This window comes from Hyperolius riggenbachi, chromosome 5 (genome assembly GCF_040937935.1).
Source record: "Hyperolius riggenbachi isolate aHypRig1 chromosome 5, aHypRig1.pri, whole genome shotgun sequence".
NCBI lineage: Eukaryota > Metazoa > Chordata > Amphibia > Anura > Hyperoliidae > Hyperolius > Hyperolius riggenbachi.
The window spans coordinates 83351394-83371640 of record NC_090650.1 but is presented as its reverse complement, the minus strand read 5'-3'; the positions used below and the strand labels follow the sequence as shown (position 1 = coordinate 83371640).

At 44.4% G+C, this 20247-nt stretch overlaps 1 protein-coding gene across 1 annotated transcript in view; it reads left to right on the top strand.

The window, feature by feature from the left end:
- LOC137518281 (sodium channel protein type 5 subunit alpha-like) overlaps positions 1–20247 on the top strand; it is a 455983-nt gene that overhangs the window by 354480 nt on the left and 81256 nt on the right. The window contains exon 20 of the mRNA XM_068235926.1: positions 17775–17897. Coding sequence (XP_068092027.1) covers positions 17775–17897 — 123 coding nt within the window. The remainder of the gene's footprint in view (positions 1–17774; positions 17898–20247) is intronic.

The window sequence follows — 20247 nt, the reverse complement described above, 5'->3', positions numbered from 1 at the left end:
GGCCGGCTTATAGTAAGGTATGGCTAACGTGTGACTATGGTTCCTGCCTGTATGCCTGTTATACAGCAGCCTGAGCATTGGAGGAGAGGCTGGCTTATAGTAAGGTATGGATAATGTGTGACTATGGTTCCTGCCTATTATACAGCAGCCTTTACATTGGAAGAGAGGCTGGCCTATAGTAAGGTATGGCTAATGTGTGACTATGGTTCCTGCCTGTATGCCTGTTATGCAGCAGCCTTTGCATTGGAGGAGAGGTTGGCTTATAGTAAGGTATGGCTAACGTGTGACTATGGTTCCTGCCTGCCCACCATTATACAGCAGCCTTTGCATTGGAGGAGCGGCTGGCTTATAGTAAGGCTAACGTGTAGCTATGCTTCCTGCCTTTATGCATATTATACAGCAGCCTTAGCGTTGGAGGAGAAGCCGGCTTATAGTAAGGTATGGCAAATGTGTGACTATGGTTCCTGCTTGTATGCATATTATACAGCAGCCTTAGCATTGGAGGAGAAGCCGGCTTATAGTAAGGTATGGCTAATGTGTGACTATGGTTCCTGACTGGATGCATATTATACAGCAGCCTTAGCATTGGAGGAGAAGCCGGCTTATAGTAAGGTATTGCTACGTGTGACTATGGTTTCTGCCTTTATGCCCAGAGCCAGGACAAGGTCTTCCAGCACCCAAGGCTGAGACACCAAAGTGCGCCCCTCCATCCCTGCCGTCACACACACATAGCTATTAGACTAAGAGGGCCACATGGCCCCCAACACCTTAATCTCTAGTTATCTTGGTTGCAGTCACTGCCATGTATTCCCTTTTCTTATTTCTTTCTGCTTCAAACACACTAGGGGAGTGATAGCTTAGTGAATTGTGAGCCCCCTCCTACACTGCACCCTGAGCCTGGAGCCTCTCTCTCCTCGGCCTCGGCCCGGCCCTGTACAGCAGCATTTGCATTGGAGGAGAGACTGGCTTATAGTAAGGTATAGCTAACGTGTGATTATGGTTCCTGCCTGTATGCCTATTATACAGCAGCCTTTGCATTAGAGGAGAGGCCGGCCTATAGTAAGGTATGGATAATGTGTAACAATGGTTCCTGACTATATGCATGTTATACAGCAGCCTTTGCATTAGAGGAGAGGCTGGCCTATAGTAAGGTATGGATAATGTGTAACAATGGTTCCTGCCTATATGCCTATTATACAGCAGCCTTTGCATTAGAGGAGAGGCCGGCCTATAGTAAGGTATGGATAATGTGTAACAATGGTTCCTGCCTATATGCCTATTATACAGCAGCCTTTGCATTAGAGGAGAGGCCGGCCTATAGTAAGGTATGGATAATGTGTAACAATGGTTCCTGCCTATATGCCTATTATACAGCAGCCTTTGCATTAGAGAAATAGGAAGTAAAAGTAAACAACACTTTTCTACAATCAAGGGGAGGGGGAAGAGGCAGGAGGGAGAGAAACACTGTGTGTGTATTATCTTAGTAACTAAGCATTGCTGGAGACTAGAGCTTGTATTTTACTGACAGGAAGTTTTTAATTAGGATTATTATCTAGTTTTTTAGCTAATTTAAAGGAGAGAAAAAGTAAGCTTCCAGCTAGTAAGCCTTCTTCAGGCTCTATTCCTGTTGACTGACAATGTTAGAACATACAATCAGAAGGAGGCAGATAATTTTTTTTTTTCGCAAATATACGTGTCATCCAGATACATTAATTACAAGGAATCTTGCAAGGATTGTGAGCTATTTATAGCAAACAGATAAGACCCTTGGTTTACTGAACACCTACCTAGACTCAGGCTAACATGTATAGTTATTGAATTGATGTTATTGAACAGGGGGGGGGGTATTCAAGGGGACACAGTGATTCCCGGGGGAGGGAGGGGGGCAGTGGCCCAGTGTAGTGCCACCACTGTTATAATACATCTACCCAGTGTTTGTGAGACACAGGGTAACTATTGCACCAAGGTCTGTGACCTTGGTCACTACACCAATGGCAGGAAGGCTAGGCTGTGGCCCTTTCTGCTGATTAGATAATGTACTGCTGATATGGATCGATTAACCACTTAATGACATGCTGACTTATAAAAACTTCCTGCTAGAGCCTATTAATGGCTCCAGGACGTTTTTATAAGTCAGACAGTGCTGCTGCCGCTGTGCGCATCCACGTGCATGAGTGCGCACGTGCATGCTCCCGCAGGTGCACGTGCATCCCCGTGCACGTGAAAATTGTGGGAAAAAAAAAAACACCAAAAAAAAAAAAATACACCTTTACTTCCAAACGATATATTGTCACCATACTCTGTACTAGAGACATAACTAAAATCTTGTGATAACCAAGACAAATGGGCAGATAAAATGTGTGGGTTTTATGTACAGTAGCAGTGTTTATATTAAAACCATAGGGGATACAATTGGAGAAATGGTGTATTTTTTTTATTTTTTCCTTGGATTTCCCTGTAAAATGCATAGAAAATAAAGTAATTACTGAAAACAAATATAAACCCCAAAAAGCCCAATTTGTTGTTAAAAAATCAAGATATAGATCATTTCATTGTGATTAGTAGTGATTAAGCTATTGGCAAATGAAAGGGATGAGCACTGAAAGGTGAAAATCGCTCTTGTCCGTTAGGGTAAAAACCGCCTTGGGGTGAAGTAGTTAAAATAGCACTTAACACTTTGTGGAAGTAGTATATAAGGGTTATGTTTGCTTCATAGTTTTAAATAATACACCTGTTTTTATTTGGTAAAACTGAACCAAACAATAGAACCATACGAGGCAAATTGCAGCAAAAGGGTACCAGCCGGCGATAAAGCTCCTGCCTGAAAACAATGACTTTCAGAATGTCTATATCTCCACAGTAATTTCAGAGACTGCAGGGTATAGTGAAGAGACACAGATTAATGTAAAGGCATGCATATTATCTTATTGTACCTGCTGTAATATAACATTGTATTTTTACTGCCACAACTTCTTTAGAGTTGCTAAACATACAACTCCGATTCAGAGCTGTTTATTCATCAATCTTTCCTTTCTTCCATCTCTAAGTCTTTTAGTCTGCTTCTAACACTCAATACATATTTTCCATTTTTCTGATTCTATAAATCATTGAGTAGTACTCTGACCCGTTCCATCTATAAAATGTGCAAGCATTGGACTCCCTTATGCAGTGGGCCAGAAAACACTTTTCCACTTTCTAGTTCAGAATATTTGTCTGCATGGAAATTGTTTTATGGATATTTTATGGCTCTTGTGTTACATTATGTGTCCCCGGAATCCTCAAGTGTTTATTTCTTTTATATTGTACCGGGGAATTCCTGTCTTTGTATCATAGTACACCATGCGCAGTGCACATGCGCGTGCATGAAAATGCCCTGTTTAAAGCCAGAGTCACGGTCACTCAGTGCTGTTATTTCAAAGCAGCTTGGAGCTAGTTATCACTAGAGCCAGTTTAATTTAGTGTTGTCTTTTTGTTCCTGACCCCCAAGTAATTTGTGACTTCATTTAATCAGCTTACTCATTGTCAAACTTACTTTGCTTTTGTCTGCCACCTGCCCTTGACCTTTGGCCTGTCGCCGTTTAAGCCTTTCTACCACCTGCCCTTGACCTTTTGCCTGTTACCATTGAAGCCTTTCTGCCACCTGCCCTTGACCTTTGGCCTGTTACCGTTTAAGCCTTCCTGCCACCTGCCCTTGACCTTTGGCCTGTTGCCGTTTAAGCCTTTCTGCCACCTACTCTTGACCTTATTAATAATTGCTAATTGCGCAAGCTAATTGGCTAATTACGCAAGGTGTACTACTTAACTATTGAGAGTACCAGTAAAATTACTTTGCCCTCTGTGAGCATGACGATTTTAATGACGTTTAGTGAATATGCCCCATAGTTATCTAGGCTGCATCAAGTTCAATCTTTTGAGCCTCACGGCACTTCATCCCAGAGAAAAAAATCATGATCGCAGAAACTTGATTCATAATTACTGGCGAAACTATTTTAGTGAACATTGTTTGCTTTTCCATAGTGTACCACGGCTATATTGCTTAAAGCGGAATGAAACCCAGCATTTCTTCTGTACTTCAATATATTATTTACAGCATATTATATACTACCACCATTTTTTTTTTACTAGAACAGCATTCAAAGGGTTAAACACAGGACTCAGAAGCTCCCTGCCGGGAAAGCTGGACGCATCCGAACTAGAGATAATGTTATCTTGTGGTTACTTAATTGTATGAAGTGAGGAATGTAAATACTTCTCTGACGCTGCAGACTCTCCTGAGCACAGTCAGACAATCAGAAAGCATTTCTGCTTGCATTAGAAGATAAATAAAGCAGTTATTAATAAAATACAAAGTCAGCTCTCAGAGCAAAAAAAGTGTACTTTGGAAACTTGTAATTTCTAAATGAATAATAATACTTGTGCACAAAAGCAAATATGATAACCGTATGGCATATAAAAAGTAGGAAAACATGTTTTTATTGAATATTATGTCAGGGTTTATACCGCTTTAATACTGAGCTCTTACTGTTATTGGTTACACACATTCCTCATCTTTGCAGCCATTGTAAGTAAGACCTTTTACAAGTGATTAATCTATATAAACAGATATCTTCAGATCTATTCTTTAGCTGGGATTTCCATATTCTATAGAATCTTAGGTGAAATCCACATCTCCCATTGTGTCAGTCACTTCACCATCTCTCTGGCTTTTCTGAACAGTCAGGATTACCTTTTTATGAGTAATTTAATACACCACTGAAAATCCTATGATATGCGACCTCATAAGAAATACAGCATATCTCTCAGGTACAAGGATATACCATACAGTGGCTTGCAAAAGTATTCGGCCCCCTTGAAGTTTTCCACATTTTGTCACATTACTGCCACAAACATGAATCAATTTTATTGGAATTCCATGTTAAAGACCAATACAAAGTGGTGTACACGTGAGAAGTGGAACGAAAACCATACATGATTCCAAACATTTTTTACAAGTAAATAACTGCAAAGTGCGGTGTGCGTAATTATTCAGCCCCCTTTGGTCTGAGTGCAGTCAGTTGCCAGTAGACATTGCCTGATGAGTGCTAATGACTAAATAGAGTGCACCTGTGTGTAATCTAATGTCAGGACAAACACAGCTGCTCTGTGATGGCCTCACAGGTTGTCTAAGCGAATATTGGGAGCAACAACACCATGAAATCCAAAGAACACACCAGACAGGTCAGGGATAAAGTTATTGAGAAATGTAAAGCAGACTTAGGCTACAAAGAGATTTCCAAAGCATTGGACATCCCACGGAGCACTGTTCAAGCGATTATTCAGAAATGGAAGGAGTATGGCACAACTGTAAACCTACCAAGACAAGGCCGTCCACCTAAACTCACAGGCCGAACAAGGAGAGCGCTGATCAGAAATTCAGTCAGGAGGCCCATGGTGACTGTGGACGAGCTGCAGAGATCTACAGCTCAGGTGGGGGAATTTGTCTATAGGACAACTATTAGTCATGCACTGTACAAAGTTGGCCTTTATGGAAGAGTGGCAAGAAGAAAGCCATTGTTAACAGAAAAGCATAAGAAGTCCTGTTTGCTGTTTGCCACAAGCCATGTGGGGGACACAGCAAACATGTGGAAGAAGGTGCTCTGGTCAGATGAGACCAAAATGGAACTTTTTGGCCAAAATTCAAAACACTATGGCCCATATGCACCTAGGAGATCATTTTAATCTTCGATTTTAAATAACTTTCCAGCACTTTTCAACTACAAAACTACCAAAGAGTAGTTGAAAAAGGACTATCAGAATTATTTTGAGTATTTTCTTACTTTCTGATTGTTTTAAAGGCATTTTATTGACAAGTTTAAAAATATCTCCTAGGAGAAAACTCAGGAGAAAAAGTTAATTGCATATGGGCCCATGTGTGGCTGAAAACTAACACTGCACATCACTCTGAGCACACCATCCCCACTGTCAAATATGGTGGTGGCAGCATCATGCTCTGGGGGTGCTTCTCTTCAGCAGGGACAGGGAAGCTGGTCAGAGTTGATGGGAAGATGGATGGAGCCAAATACAGGGCAATCTTGGAAGAAAACCTCTTGGAGTCTGCAAAAGACTTGAGACTGGGGCGGAGGTTCACCTTCCAGTAGGACAAAAACCCTAAACATAAAACCAGGGCAACAATGGAATGGATTAAAACAAAACATATTCATGTGTTAGAATGGCCCAGTTAAAGCCCAGATCTAAATCCAATCGAGAATCTGTGGCAAGATCTGAAAACTGCTGTTCACAAACGCTGTCCATCTAATCTGACTGAGCTGAAGCTGTTTTGCAAAGAAGAATGGGCAAGGATTTCAGTCTCTAGATGTGCAAAGCTGGTAGAAACATACCCTAAAAGACTGGCAGCTGTAATTGCAGCAAAAAAGGTGGTTCTACAAAGTATTGACTCAGGGGGCTGAATAATTACGCACACCCCACTTTGCAGTTATTTATTTGTAAAAAAAAAATGTTTGGAATCTTGTATGATTTTCGTTCCACTTCTCATGTGTACACCACTTTGTATTGGTCTTTCACGTGGAATTCCAATAAAATGGATTCATGTTTGTGGCAGTAATGTGACAAAATGTGGAAAACTTCAAGGGGGCCAAATACTTTTGCAAGCCACTATAGGTGGTTAAGTCCGCTATATTTAAACCTAGTTGCAAATATTATATAATACAAAGACAGTACACCTACAGGTTTTTTTAAACTTGTGAAAAAAAAAGGAAACCTGAACTGAGTAAAATTATTTAAAATAAACACATGACGTAGCTGCAAATGAATATTACATACTAACCTCACCGTCAATTCCTCTCAGAAGGTCTCTGTAATAGATTGCAGAGAAGCCGCCGCACAGACTGGCGCCGAGGCGGCTGACTCCGCATCCAGAGCGGTGGTTTGCACGCAGAAGCATGCGTCTGAGGTGTCTGGGCCTGTTAGTGCACACAGACTGGCGCCTCTGATCACCTACCAGTATATTGGTGATACTGCAGATCACCAATAATCAGACTCTCTCTGTGTGCTGACACCGATCGTTACAGTCTCCATTTTCTTCTTACAGTGATCCCTTCCAGTTCTGACAATATTTTGTCAGAACTGAAATATACCAGTTGCTGTCAGTTATATATCAGCAGCTGTCAGCTACAACTGAATGTGCAAGGTAAGGTCCATGTTTCTCTATGGCTCAAGTGGGTGATATTACAGTTTAACAGTGTGCTGGCCATTACCCCATTCCATTGATCACAGTGGACAAATGGGACGCAGGAGAGGAGAAAGAGATTGAGGAGTAGACTACACAGGAGGTAAGTATGACCTGTGTATGGTTATTTTGACTTTTTATTTTCAGTTCAGGTCCTCTTTAAGGATTGTATACATGGCAAGATTTTAGGCAAGGCCGCAAGGCCATGGCCTAGGGCACCAGGAAAGCAAGGGGTGGGCTGTGGCAGCAGGATGGCAGTCGCAGTTAGCCTGCCAAACATTTGTCCTGCTACACAGAGTTTGCACATAGCGGTGGGTGGCTACCAACAACCGGATCTGGCATGAAGTAGCAGCAAACAGGCACTTACAGTGATCTCTGCGCTGCCTGTCACTCACTGAATGTATGGCTTGCCAAGGAGCTTACAATCTAATCCCCCACCATCATGTCACTTAAGGAGTGCCATACACTGGTCGATTATGCCACCAGATCGATCAGCAGATAGATCCCTTTGTGATCGAATCTGATCAAAGAGGGATCTATTGGCTGCCTACGCTGCCAACAGATTTTGAATCGATTTCACTATGAAACCAATTCACAATCTGTGGAGCTGCCACTGCTGCCGCCGCCCCCTGCATACATTACCTGATCCGGCCGGCGCGAGTCCCCCAGGCTCTGCTGTCTCTACTCCGCTCTGGCCTCCAGGTTCACTTTACTTGCTGTCGGGGGAAGTTTAAACAGTAGAGGGCGCTCTACTGTTTAAACTTCCCCCAACAGGAAGTAAGTAAAGCCAGCCGGAGCCAAGCGCGTAGAAAGAACCGCCAGGACACGCGCCGGCGGTACAGGTAATGTATTGCCGCTAGCGTCGGTCGACGGACATCCGAACACTGCATCTCGACGCACTCCCGACCCGCCGGCAATCGAGCAAAATTTTGCATGCAGATAGATAGACGAGATCTATCGTTTTTAGGCGGAAATCGGTCGAATGGCCAGCGTTTGCGCATCGATTTCACAGCAGATTCGATCACAGTGATCAAATCTGATGACTATCGGCGGTAAATCGGGCAAGTGTATGGGCACCTTAACTGTCCTCAGAGGTGCTTATAATGTAATCCCTGCCATCACTTCACTAACTGTTTTCAGAGGAGCTTACAATCTAATCCCTGCTGTGTTGCGGGGGGAGTTTAGGGTGATGTAGGTCCTGGGGCAGCTGGTGATAGTGGGTCTTGGGCGGTAAAAAAAAAATCCAGCCCTTGTATGTACTTCGTAAATGCTACATATGAATAATGTGTGAAATACAGATTTATATGCGGTGGCCTTAGGCTGCTATGTGAAATTCTCAGAAAATCACAGGCTCCAACAATAGCTACCCTGAATATGATTCCCCCTCACTTTTCTGGTTAATTCAAAGTAAGATGCGGTCCGCTATACTTGGATCACTATGTTGTTACTATGCTTTTATGCTGGGTACACACTATGACATTTTCTGTTCGATTTACTGTCAGATCGATTATTTCCAACATGTCCGATTTGCTTTCCGATCGATTTCCGAGCATTTTCTGATTGACTTCCTATTAAAGTGCACGGAAATGGATCGGAAAATGCTCGGAAATCGTTCAGAAAGCAAATCGGACATGTTGGAAATAATCGATCTGACAGTAAATCGGACAGAAAATCTCATAGTGTGTACCCAGCATAAGGTTGATGTAATGGTTGTGCTATCAGTTGCTGGTTACAGCACTAACTCATTAACTTCTTATATTTGTATATCTTACTGATCTTGGTCTGTTTGAGTAATTTGCAAAATATCACTTTGCTATCAGACCGTTTCTTAATTTTAATATACTGTAAATGTAATGGGTATGTTTCCTTGCTATGTTTGTAGCAAGATGTTTATTATTGCTTCTTAATAAAACATGATTTTTAAAGAGAACCTGAACTGACAATAAATAGTCAAAATAACCATACACAGGTCATACTTGCCTCCTGTGTAGTCTACTACTCAATCTCTTTCTCCTCTCCTGCGTCCCATTTGTCCACTGTGATCAATGGATTTCTCTGTCCTCTATTTTAAAAATGGCCATTACCCCATAACAGCTTCCTGGTCAGCACACTGTTAAACTGTAATATCGCTCACTTGAGCCATAGGGAAACATGGACATTACCTTGCACATTCAGTTGTAACTGACAGCAGCTGATATATAACTGGCAGCAACTGGTATAATTCAGCTCTGACAAAATATTGTCAGAATTGGAAGGGATCACTGTAAGAAGAAAATGGTGAGCTTCTGAGAGGAACTGACGGTGAGGTTAGTATGTAATATTCATTTGCAGCTACGTCATGTGTTTATTTTAAATAATTTTCCTCGCTTCAGGTGCCCTTTAAAGCAAACCTAAAGCGAAAATACATTTATGAGATAATGAACTGTATGTGTAGTACAGCTAAGAAATAGAACATTAGTAGCAAAGAAAAGAGTCTCATATTGTTTTCCAGTACAGGAAAAGTTAAGAAACTTCAATTGCTATCTATGCAAAAGAGCTTCTCTGAGCTATTTGACCCAATTTGGTTTGAATACAGCCCTGTTTTCTGAAGCACTTAAACAACCAAGAAACAGTGAGAGGCAGTCTCAAATAAGGTGAGAATAGTTAATAAACGGGCAGAGGTAGTTTTTTGCAGTGCTGGGAGCAGGCTACTTCTCAGTCAGCGGGGGTTTATTGCAGTGTTGGGAGCACGCTTCTCCTCAGTCAGCGGTGGTTTATTGCAGTGCTGGGAGCAGGCTACTCCTCAGTCAGCGGTGGTTTATTGCAGTGCTGGGAGCAGGCTACTCCTCAGTCAGCAGTGGTTTATTGCAGTGCTGGGAGCAGGCTACTCCTCAGTCAGCGGTGGTTTATTGCAGTGCTGGGAGCAGGCTACTCCTCAGTCAGCGGTGGTTTATTGCAGTGCTGGGAGCAGGCTACTCCTCAGTCAGCGGTGGTTTATTGCAGTGCTGGGAGCAGGCTACCCCTCAGTCAGCGGTGGTTTATTGCAGTGCTGGGAGCAGGGTACTCCTCAGTCAGCGGTGGTTTATTGCAGTGCTGGGAGCAGGCTACTCTTCAGTCAGCGGGGGTTTATTGCAGTGTTGGGAGCAGGCTACCCCCCAGTCAGCGGTGGTTTATTGCAGTGCTGGGAGCAGGCTACTCCTCAGTCAGCAGTGGTTTATTGCAGTGTTGGGAGCAGGCTACCCCTCAGTCAGCGGTGGTTTATTGCAGTGCTGGGAGCAGGCTTCTCCTCAGTCAGCGGTGGTTTATTGCAGTGCTGGGAGCAGGCTACTCCTCAGTCAGGGGTGGTTTATTGCAGTGCTGGGAGCAGGCTACTCCTCAGTCAGCGGTGGTTTATTGCAGTGCTGGGAGCAGGCTACTCCTCAGTCAGCGGTGGTTTATTGCAGTGCTGGGAGCAGGCTACTCCTCAGTCAGCGGTGGTTTATTGCAGTGCTGGGAGCAGGCTACTCCTCAGTCAGCGGTGGTTTATTGCAGTGCTGGGAGCAGGCTACCCCTCAGTCAGGGGTGGTTTATTTCAGTGCTGGGAGCAGGCTACTCCTCAGTCAGCTGTGATTTATTGCAGTGCTGGGAGCAGGCTACTCCTCAGTCAGCGGTGGTTTATTGCAGTGCTGGGAGCAGGCTACTCCTCAGTCAGCAGTGGTTTATTGCAGTGCTGGGAGCAGGCTTCTCCTCAGTCAGCCGTGGTTTATTGCAGTGCTGAGAGCACGCTTCTCCTCAGTCAGCGGTGGTTTATTGCAGTGCTGGGAGCACGCTTCTCCTCAGTCAGAGGTGGTTTATTGCAGTGCTGAGAGCAGGCTACTCCTCAGTCAGCGGTGGTTTATTGCAGTGCTGGGAGCAGGCTACTCCTCGGTCAGCGGTGGTTTATTGCAGTGCTGGGAGCAGGCTTCTCCTCAGTCAGCGGTGGTTTATTGCAGTGCTGGGAGCAGGCTTCTCCTCAGTCAGCGGTGGTTTATTGCAGTGCTGGGAGCAGACTTCTCCTCAGTCAGCGGTGGTTTATTGCAGTGCTGGGAGCAGGCTACTCCTCATTCAGCGGTGGTTTATTGCAGTGCTGGGAGCAGGCTACTCCTCATTCAGCGGTGGTTTATTGCAGTGCTGGGAGCAGGCTACTCCTCATTCAGCGGTGGTTTATTGCAGTGCTGGGAGCAGGCTACTCCTCAGTCAGCGGTGGTTTATTGCAGTGCTGGGAGCACGCTTCTCCTCAGTCAGCCGTGGTTTATTGCAGTCAGGGCCGGCCTTAGGTTTCACAGCGCCCTGAGCGTAACCAGATTTTGGTGCCCCCCCATTCATCCTCTTCGCGTGTGAGCGCACCACACACATACACTAATGGGGGGGGGGGGGGTTAGTGCCAGTGTAGGTGCCAGGATTCTGGGAGCAGGAGAGAAGGACTCGTCGTCACTCAGGATAGGATATTGTCACAGGGCTGAGTGGCACACGTGCTGCGCGCTTCTCTGCAGCAGCCTGAGGCTCAGCGTGCCTCCGACCATCCTGATTCCTGACATATAGCTATAAGTCCCCCTAGTATAGGTAGCCAGGCATAGGTGACCCAGTAAAGGTAGCCAGCTTTAGATCCCCCCCCCAGTATAGGTTAGCCAGGTAGGTGCCCCCAGTATAGGTAGCCAGTATACCTGCCCCAGTATAGGTTAGGTAGGCATTTATCCCAGCTGTAGGTTAGATAGGTAGGTGCCCCCAGTACAGGTTAGATAGTTAGGTACCTGCAATATAGGTTAGATAGGTAGCTGCCCCAGTATAGATTAGATAGGTAGCTGCCCCCAGTATAGGTTAGATAGGTAGCTTCCCCCAGTATAGGTTAGATAGGTAGCTGCCCCCAGTATTGGCTAGATAGGTAGCTGCCCCCAGTATAGAGTAGGTAGGTAGGTGCCCCCCAGTATAGATTAGATAGGTAGGTGTACCCAGTATAGATTAGATAGGAAGCTAGCTGCCCCCAGTATAGATTAGATAGGTAACTGCCCCCAGTGTAGATTAGATAGGTAGCTGCCCCCCAGTATAGGTTAGATAGGTAGCTGCCCCCAGTATAGGTTAGATAGGTAGCTGCCCCCAGTATAGGTTAGATAGGTAGCTGCCCCCAGTATACTTAGATAGGTGCCCCCAGTATAGGTTAGATAGGTAGCTGCCCCCCAGTATAGGTAGGTGCCCCCAGTATTGGCTAGATAGGTAGCCGCCCCCAGTATAGGTTAGATGGGTAGCTGCCCCCCAGTATAGGTTAGATAGGTAGGTGCCCCCAGCATTGGCTAGATAGGTAGCTGCCCCCAGTATAGAGTAGGTAGGTAAGTAGGTAGGTAGGTAGGTGCCCTCCCCCCTCCCCTCATAGTGGAGGGGGAGCCGCGGGGAGGGCAGCCCGACCTCTCCCTCCCTTCCTCTCCGGGCCACCCTCCATGCTCCCCCCTCCGATGCAGACTGCAGCAGAGATAACAACTCACCTCCCTGGTTCCGATCGCCGGCGCCTCTCACTTGCCGCTGGTCTACTCTCTTCTACATAGTTATTGATACACACTAAACTTCCTGTTAAGCAGGAAGTTTAATGTGTATCAGTGACTATGTATGTAGAAGAGACCAGCGGCAAGTGAGAGGCGCCGGCGATCGGAACCAGGGAGGTGAGTTGTTATCTCTGCTGCAGTCTGCATCGGATCGGAGGGGGGAGCACGGAGGGTGGCCCGGAGAGGAAGAGAGAGAGAGGTCGGGCTGCCCTCCCCGCGGTGCGGCTCCCCCCTCCATCACGGACATGTTTGCCCCCATCACCCCCAGCAGCGGCACCAGGGGGCGGAGTGAGAGGACCCAGCCGGGGCCCGCAGCGTCAGCCTCCATATCAAAACATGCGGCCAGGGGACAGGGGCGCCCCCTGGAAGTCGGCGCCCTGAGCGATCGCACCGGTCGCTCAGGTCAAAGGCCGGCCCTGATTGCAGTGCTGGGAGCAGGCTTCTCCTCGGTCAGCAGTGGTTTATTGCAGTGCTGGGAGCAGGCTTCTCCTCAGTCAGTGGTGATTTATTGCAGTGCTGGGAGCAGGCTTCTTCTCAGTCAGCAGTGGTTTCGTGCAGTGCTAGGAGCAGGCTTCTCCTCAGTCAGCGGTGGTTTATTGCAGTGCTGGGAGCATGCTTCTCCTCAGTCAGCGGTAGTTTATTGCAGTGCTGGGAGCAGGCTTCTCCTCAGTCAGCGGTGGTTTCGTGCAGTGCTAGGAGCAGGCTTCTATTCGGGCAGTGGTGTGTTATTGCAGTGCTGGGAGCAGGCTTCTCCTCAGTCAGCGGTGGTTTATTGCAGTGCTGGGAGCAGGCTTCTCCACAGTCAGAGGTAGTTTATTGCAGTGCTGGGAGCAGACTTTTCCTCAGTAAGCGGTGGTTTATTGCGGTGCTAGGAGCAGGCTTCTCCTTAGTCAGCAGTGGTTTATTGCAGTGCTGAGAGCAGGCTTCTCCTTAGTCAGCGGTGGTTTATTGTAGTGCTGGGAGCAGGCTTCTCCTCAGGCAGAGGTGGTTTATTGCAGTGCTGGGAGCAGGCTTCTCCTCAGGCAGCAGTGTCTTATTGCAGTGCTGGGAGCAGGCTTCTCCTCAGGCAGCAGAGTCTTATTGCAGTGCTGGGAGCAGGCTTCTGTTCGGGCAGTTGTGTCTTATTGCAGTGCTAGGAGCAGGCTTCTCCTCAGGCAGCGGTGGTTTATTGTAGTGCTGGAAGCACACTTCTCCTCAGTTAGCAGTGGTTTATTGCAGTGCTGGAAGCAGGCTTCTCCTCAGTCAGCAGTGGTTTATTGCAGTGCTGGGAGCAGGCTTCTCCTCAGTCAGCAGTGGTTTATTGCAGTGCTGGGAGCACCGTTCTCCTCAGGCAGCGGTGGTTTATTGCAGTGCTGGGAGCAGGCTTCTTCTCAGGCAGCAGTATCTTATTGCAGTGCTGGGAGCAGACTTCTCCTCAGGCAGCAGTGTCTTATTGCAGTGCTAGGAGCAGGCTCCTCCTCTGGCACTGGTGTGTTATTGCAGTGCTAGGAGCAGGCTTCTATTTGGGCAGCAGTGTGTTATTACAGTGTTGGGAGCAGGCTTCTCTTTGGGCAGCGGTGTGTTATTGCAGTGCTAGGAGCAGGCTCCTCCTCGGGCACTGAGGTGTTATTGCATTGCTAGGAGCAGGCTTCTATTTGGGCAGAAGTGTGTTATTGCAGTGCTATGAGCAGGCTTCTCCTTGGGAAGAGGTGGTTTACTGCATTGCTAGGAGCAGGCTTCTCCTTAGGCAGCGAAGTGTTATTGCAGTGCTAGGAGCAGGCTCCTCCTCGGGCACTGGTGTGTTATTGCAGTACTAGGAGCAGCCTCCTCCTCGGGAACTGATGTGTTATTGCAGTGCTAGGAGCAGGCTTCTGCTTGGGAAAAGGTGGTTTATTGCAGTGCTAGGAGCAGGCTTCTCCTTAGGAAGAGGTGGTTTATTGCAGTGCTAGGAGCAGGCTTCTCTTTGGGATGTGGTGGTTAATTGCAGTGCTAGGAGCAGGCTTCTCCTTGGGAAGAGGTGGTTTATTGCAGTGCTAGGAGCAGGCTTCTCTTTGGGAAGTGGTGGTTAATTGCAGTGCTAGGAGCATGCTTCTCCTTGGGAAAAGGTGGTTTATTGCAGTGCTAGGAGCAGGCTTCTCCTTGGGAAGAGGTGGTTTATTGCAGTGCTAGGAGCAGGCTTCTCCTTGGGAAGAGGTGGTTTATTGCAGTGCTAGGAGCAGGCTTCTCCTTGGGAAGAGGTGGTTTATTGCAGTGCTAGGAGCAGCTTTCTTGTCGCTCACATCTTGCTATTTGTCACCTTGCTCTGCAGCTAGGAAATCATTTATCTTAAGTTTCTCTCGCTAGCTGAGTGGGTGCAACAGGTGGGATTTCCATTCCTAAATCTAGGGCTCAACACAGATTAGCGCCATGGTTCCTGAGCCCGTATCTGGAAGTGGAAGGTCTGACATAAAGCCTGTCCAATACTGTAGAGCTTCTTTCTTTCTTTTTTTTCTTGTGCCATAAATAAAGAGCGTTTTGTGTCAGAGTTATATAGATATATATAAAGCAGCATGTTTGTTTTTGCAGAATCGGCAGATCAATAGGGAGAATGTGCACTTCATCATTGCAGATCATTACTGAAAACTATTAAGATGTTGTTTTATGTCACTTAAAGGGATTCTTTTCTATTTCTACTATGGGTTTATATTTTATTTACCTTTCGATTTAAATATTCATTAAATACCTTCATTTAGCTTAGAATATGATTGGTTTCGACTACATTTAAATTGGCAGCAAAACAGTAATTTGGGGCCAACATACTGTAAGGCAGACATACTTTATACTAACAAAAAGAAAGAAAAGTTTGTGCTTTATTCACAGTAGCCAAATCAGATTTAACGGTTTTAAATGGGTACCTGAAGTTACATGTGACATGATGGGGTAAATGTGTATGTATTACAATTGCCAGCGGATCGTAGTGATCAATATGACAGCTTCGGCGGTAGGGGGGAAAGAAGAGGATCCACTCACCTCCCTGCCGTTCCAGCGACGATCAGCGCTCCCCACCGCTCTTGCCGGCATCTCTACTCCTTCTGACGTCAGCATCGGGTCCCGGCTTGATGACGTCATCAAGCAACGACCTGGAACTGAGTGGCAGTAGGAGCAGAGATGCCGGCCGGAGCAGAGGGGTCCGCTGCGGCTCGTCGCTGGAGCCTGGAAGGTGAGTGAAGTGTCTGCATGAAGGGGGAAACATGGCCACTATGGGAGGACACTGCCCAGCAAGACCCTGCAGGGATCCGACTGCCCTAACCCCCCAAACGCGCCCCCCCCTCCTTTCAGCAAAAACGCCTGGTCCTTACTTAAGGGGGGTTAGGCGACCAGTCCTGAAAGGGTTAAGGTGGCCACTAACAGTCCAATTTCTAACAAAAAATTGTTCTAATGATCAGATAATTCTGATCGGATGTGATTGGATTGGTTGTAAATAATCTCCCTTGATGGCCACAATTGATTAGGAACAATTATAAAAACAGGGTTCTGTTTGGATTTTCATAGAGCCAAAATTTGGATCTTCTTGTCGGTTGTGATTGATAGTAAAAATTGGTTTGTTGATGGTGTAGTGAACGATGTATTATGATATTTCACTTCCGATTATCTGATCGCTCTAATGATTTGTCGATAGAAATTGGATCGTTAGTGGCCACCTTTAGATGATAAATAAGTACAGTGAGATAATTTAAGAGAAAAGCTTTGTGAATGAACCCCATAGTGTCCTGTTATTTGAGACCTTTGACTAGACTTATATTTTACACCTCTTTCTAGCACTCTATTGCCAAAAAAACATTACTTACCTGTTTGGCTTGTTTTTTTTTCCGGTCCTCTTCCTCTATCTCGCAAGTTCTGTTAAAACCAATGGTCTTTCAGCTAAATGTAGTTGAACCTGGAAACGCCCAGCAGTTTCTTAAATATACCAAACATACATTTTTTTAACACCCTCCGAATTCCATTGAACCCAGAGGGGCTGACCTTTAGCTCCAAACGTCCTTTGGCCCCATCCCTATTTTAGGCATCCCTCTTGGTAGGGGAGGTTTGGGGTTTTAAATCGAGGGATCCAGAAGGGAAGAATTCTTACTTTGTAGTTAAGAAACGGTTGTATATTAACAGAGTACCCAGGAATTGGGGCCTCACAAAACACTTTAAAGAGGTGAAAGAGTATTGATTTATATGAAATGTATGTGGAACTTAAAGGTTTGCTTCAACAACACTAAGGTTGGCATTTTAATTAATTGTCTAGGCAATTGCCTAGTAATGTGAAGATTTATGATTAAGACAACTATATGTATTCTTTACACACATGTACTGCGTCAGTTGTGAACAAAGCATGGGGCTCTTACAAGATGCCAGAAGGCCTTATGGAGTTTGTGAAGTTGCAGGAAGTATTTAAGAACACCCGGCTCCTCCTTTACTAAATTATGTACTAAATAATACAGTGATGTATTTTAAAATATGTGCCATAACTTCAATTTTTTCCTGAAAAACCAGGAAGGATAGACATTTGGGTAGCAATATTTGCTTGCATGCATCTGATCAGCCATTTTGTTCATTCAATCTATGCAGATTTCAGTAGCTTGTCTGATAGCAACTTATGTGATTGGCCAAGGGCAAGTGGGTTCCGTGAAGTCTCTCAGAACACTGAGGGCATTGAGGCCTCTTCGAGCCTTGTCCAGATTTGAAGGCATGAGGGTAAGGGTAAATCTTACAGTGTCTTATAAATGTTCCTTAACATTCTTTAGTATTTTACAGGTAAATTATCAATTGTTCTTTTTCCATTTTATCCTCCAGGAAAAGAGCTGCCGCAGTAAAAAAGAAATTAGTTTCATATTCAGAATCCAGTCACAAAAACAGTTGTTTTGTTATAATGATGTATTTAAACCTTGCAGCTCTATTCCTTCTTTAACCAGTTTTTCCCACAGGTTCACAGATTGACTTTCTTCTCCTCAGACAAAGGTAGCGTTGTCCAAAGTATGTTAACAACATGGATTCTGCTTTGTGTCTCCATTCAGGTGTCTTTAGTAAGCCTCATAGCTACTGCCCTGGGATTTTCCGAATTCGGTCCTATTAAATCTCTTAGGACCCTCAGAGCTTTGAGACCGTTAAGAGCATTATCACGGTTTGAAGGGATGAGGGTAAGATTGCAACAGCAACCAAATGGGGCCTGTTTGAACAAAATAAGCATGTTTAGGACCCCATTTTATTTGAACTTCATGTCAGTAGACCTGTATACAAGAATGGCTTCTCCATTTGGTATACGGTTAGTCTTATTTTCTCTACTTTTACATTTGTTTCATCACTGTAAGGGGATCCCCGGCTCATTGGAGAGGGAAATCTCATTACACTGAATGAAACAAATAACAGAAAGATTTCAGACGAGGGTAAATCATCAATCTGTGCAATGATCTGCTGATATTAGTATCAAAATTTACAGATCTGTGGTATATTTCACCACCTCTTCTAACTCCATAAATACATTCATTGCAAATACTTTCTTCTGAAATATTTGTGTTTTTGCTTAGCATGCCAAATGTCTTTACTTTTTTTTTATTTTTACTGCATGTTTCTGTTTTATTCTATTAACCAAGCTTGTTTGAAGATTTCTGCATCGTGTGTGAGAAAAAACCTTCAATCTCTTGCATGCCATTTCCATTTTATGTCCTAATCAGAGCAAGTCTTGCACTTTGTTCCTGCTTTCAAAGTTTTTGCTCATACTTATAGTAGACTTCATGTATTTTGACCAAAAGTATTTGTGTATGTTGTATAAAGTCTATAGAATCATTTCTTAAGTTCACTTATTGATAAAAAAAAAATCCATTTTCGTGCTTAGCAAATTCCATGTACTCACAACCCATAGTACTGTAGTTAGGAGGTTATAGGCATTGGTTTGTTTGTTGACTACTAGTAGACATTAACCATTTATTACTTAGAGACTCTCCTCAAGAAAAGCTTTGAGAAGCATGTGGACGATTTAATCAGGTGTTTTATTTGTACATTTGTGATTGGCTGGTCACAATTATCCAATCATGTTTTACTTTTGTTTTTTATCTTGGCCTATACAGGAATCAGGCGAAACACGTTATCAGATGATTATTACCAGCCAATCAAAGGGTTACAGATCAACCACCTGGCTCAGTTAGTCAAATGCTTTTCCATCAATTCTCCTAGAGGAGATTTCTAACCACTTATCTGAAAATATTATCTCTAGGATTAGAGTGATTTTGCTGTAAATTGTGTCTTAACTTTAAATATTAGTAAAGTTTAAATATTGCTTTTAAATATTAGCAAAGTGAGGTCCAACTCTGTAATTCTAAACCTACTTACATATGTATTATTATTTATAACTACAAAGGAAAAGTGTATAATACTTGATAAAAAAAAAGTGTGTAACACTTAATAAAACTTCAGATCTGAAATTCTGTCAGCTTTAATTTTGACCATTTTTGATGTCTTTTCAAGTCTAAGATGAAAAGAAAGGCTGAGTACTGTACTGAATGGTTGAGTCCTGTAGTGGCTGGATAGTGTAATGGTTAAAGAGAACCTAATGCATTTTTCAAATAAAAAAACAGATACTTAAGTAGGGTGAAGGCTCTGGGTCCTATAGAGCCTTCCCACTCTTCTCCTGGTCCGATTGTTCGAACGTTGTCTCCCCTGTTAGCAGTCTCTGACCAATGATTTAAGCGTGCTCCCATACACGGTTATGTGAATTAAGGCTATAGTGATGTTCAGTGACTAATTTGGCTGCCGGCAATATGGAACACAAATTAGCAAAAAATGGGGTAATTCGGTAGTTGACAATAGCCAAAACCCAATTTACATGTCCTCCCAAATTGCTACAATTCATTTTTTTTAGAATTTTCGGAGGATAGTTATTTTTTACGCCAGGCAGGAGTTTCAGCAGGAGCTGGGTAAGCTGCCTTTCGGCCTCACCCTGCACCCAAACTTGCACGCTGCATGTCACGTTTGTAACATGAACATTACTTAGGTAATGCAGGTTGCGCTAATTGCCCAATGTCTGCTACCTTACTGTGGAGATTACCAGTGAAATTGCTGTGTGCTCTGTGCGCATGGCGACTTTACCATAGATTAGTGAATACACCCCTAAGCGCCTTGCAAGTCTAGAAGCAGATAATAGTCAGGGGGACATTCAGTTCAATTCTGATAAACAAAAACTGTAATTATCCAACACAAATGAAGTCTGAAATCAGATGAGCTAGTGTATAATATTTAGTAGGTATAATATTTACAAGACCGGAGAAAACAACAAAATCCAAAAATGTTACAACATCTGCTCTAATAAATTAGCATTGTTAATGAAGTGGCGACTTATTCCAGACTTCTCTTTGCCTGAGCCCTCTTTATCGGAATTACGTTATTATTATTAGCTATTACTGATATTCGGGGTAGAGACCTGTTCTGTATTCCCTGACACATAGCCCAGTATGGCAATGTATGGTGCTATGTCCTGGTGGCTCCAGCCATTCA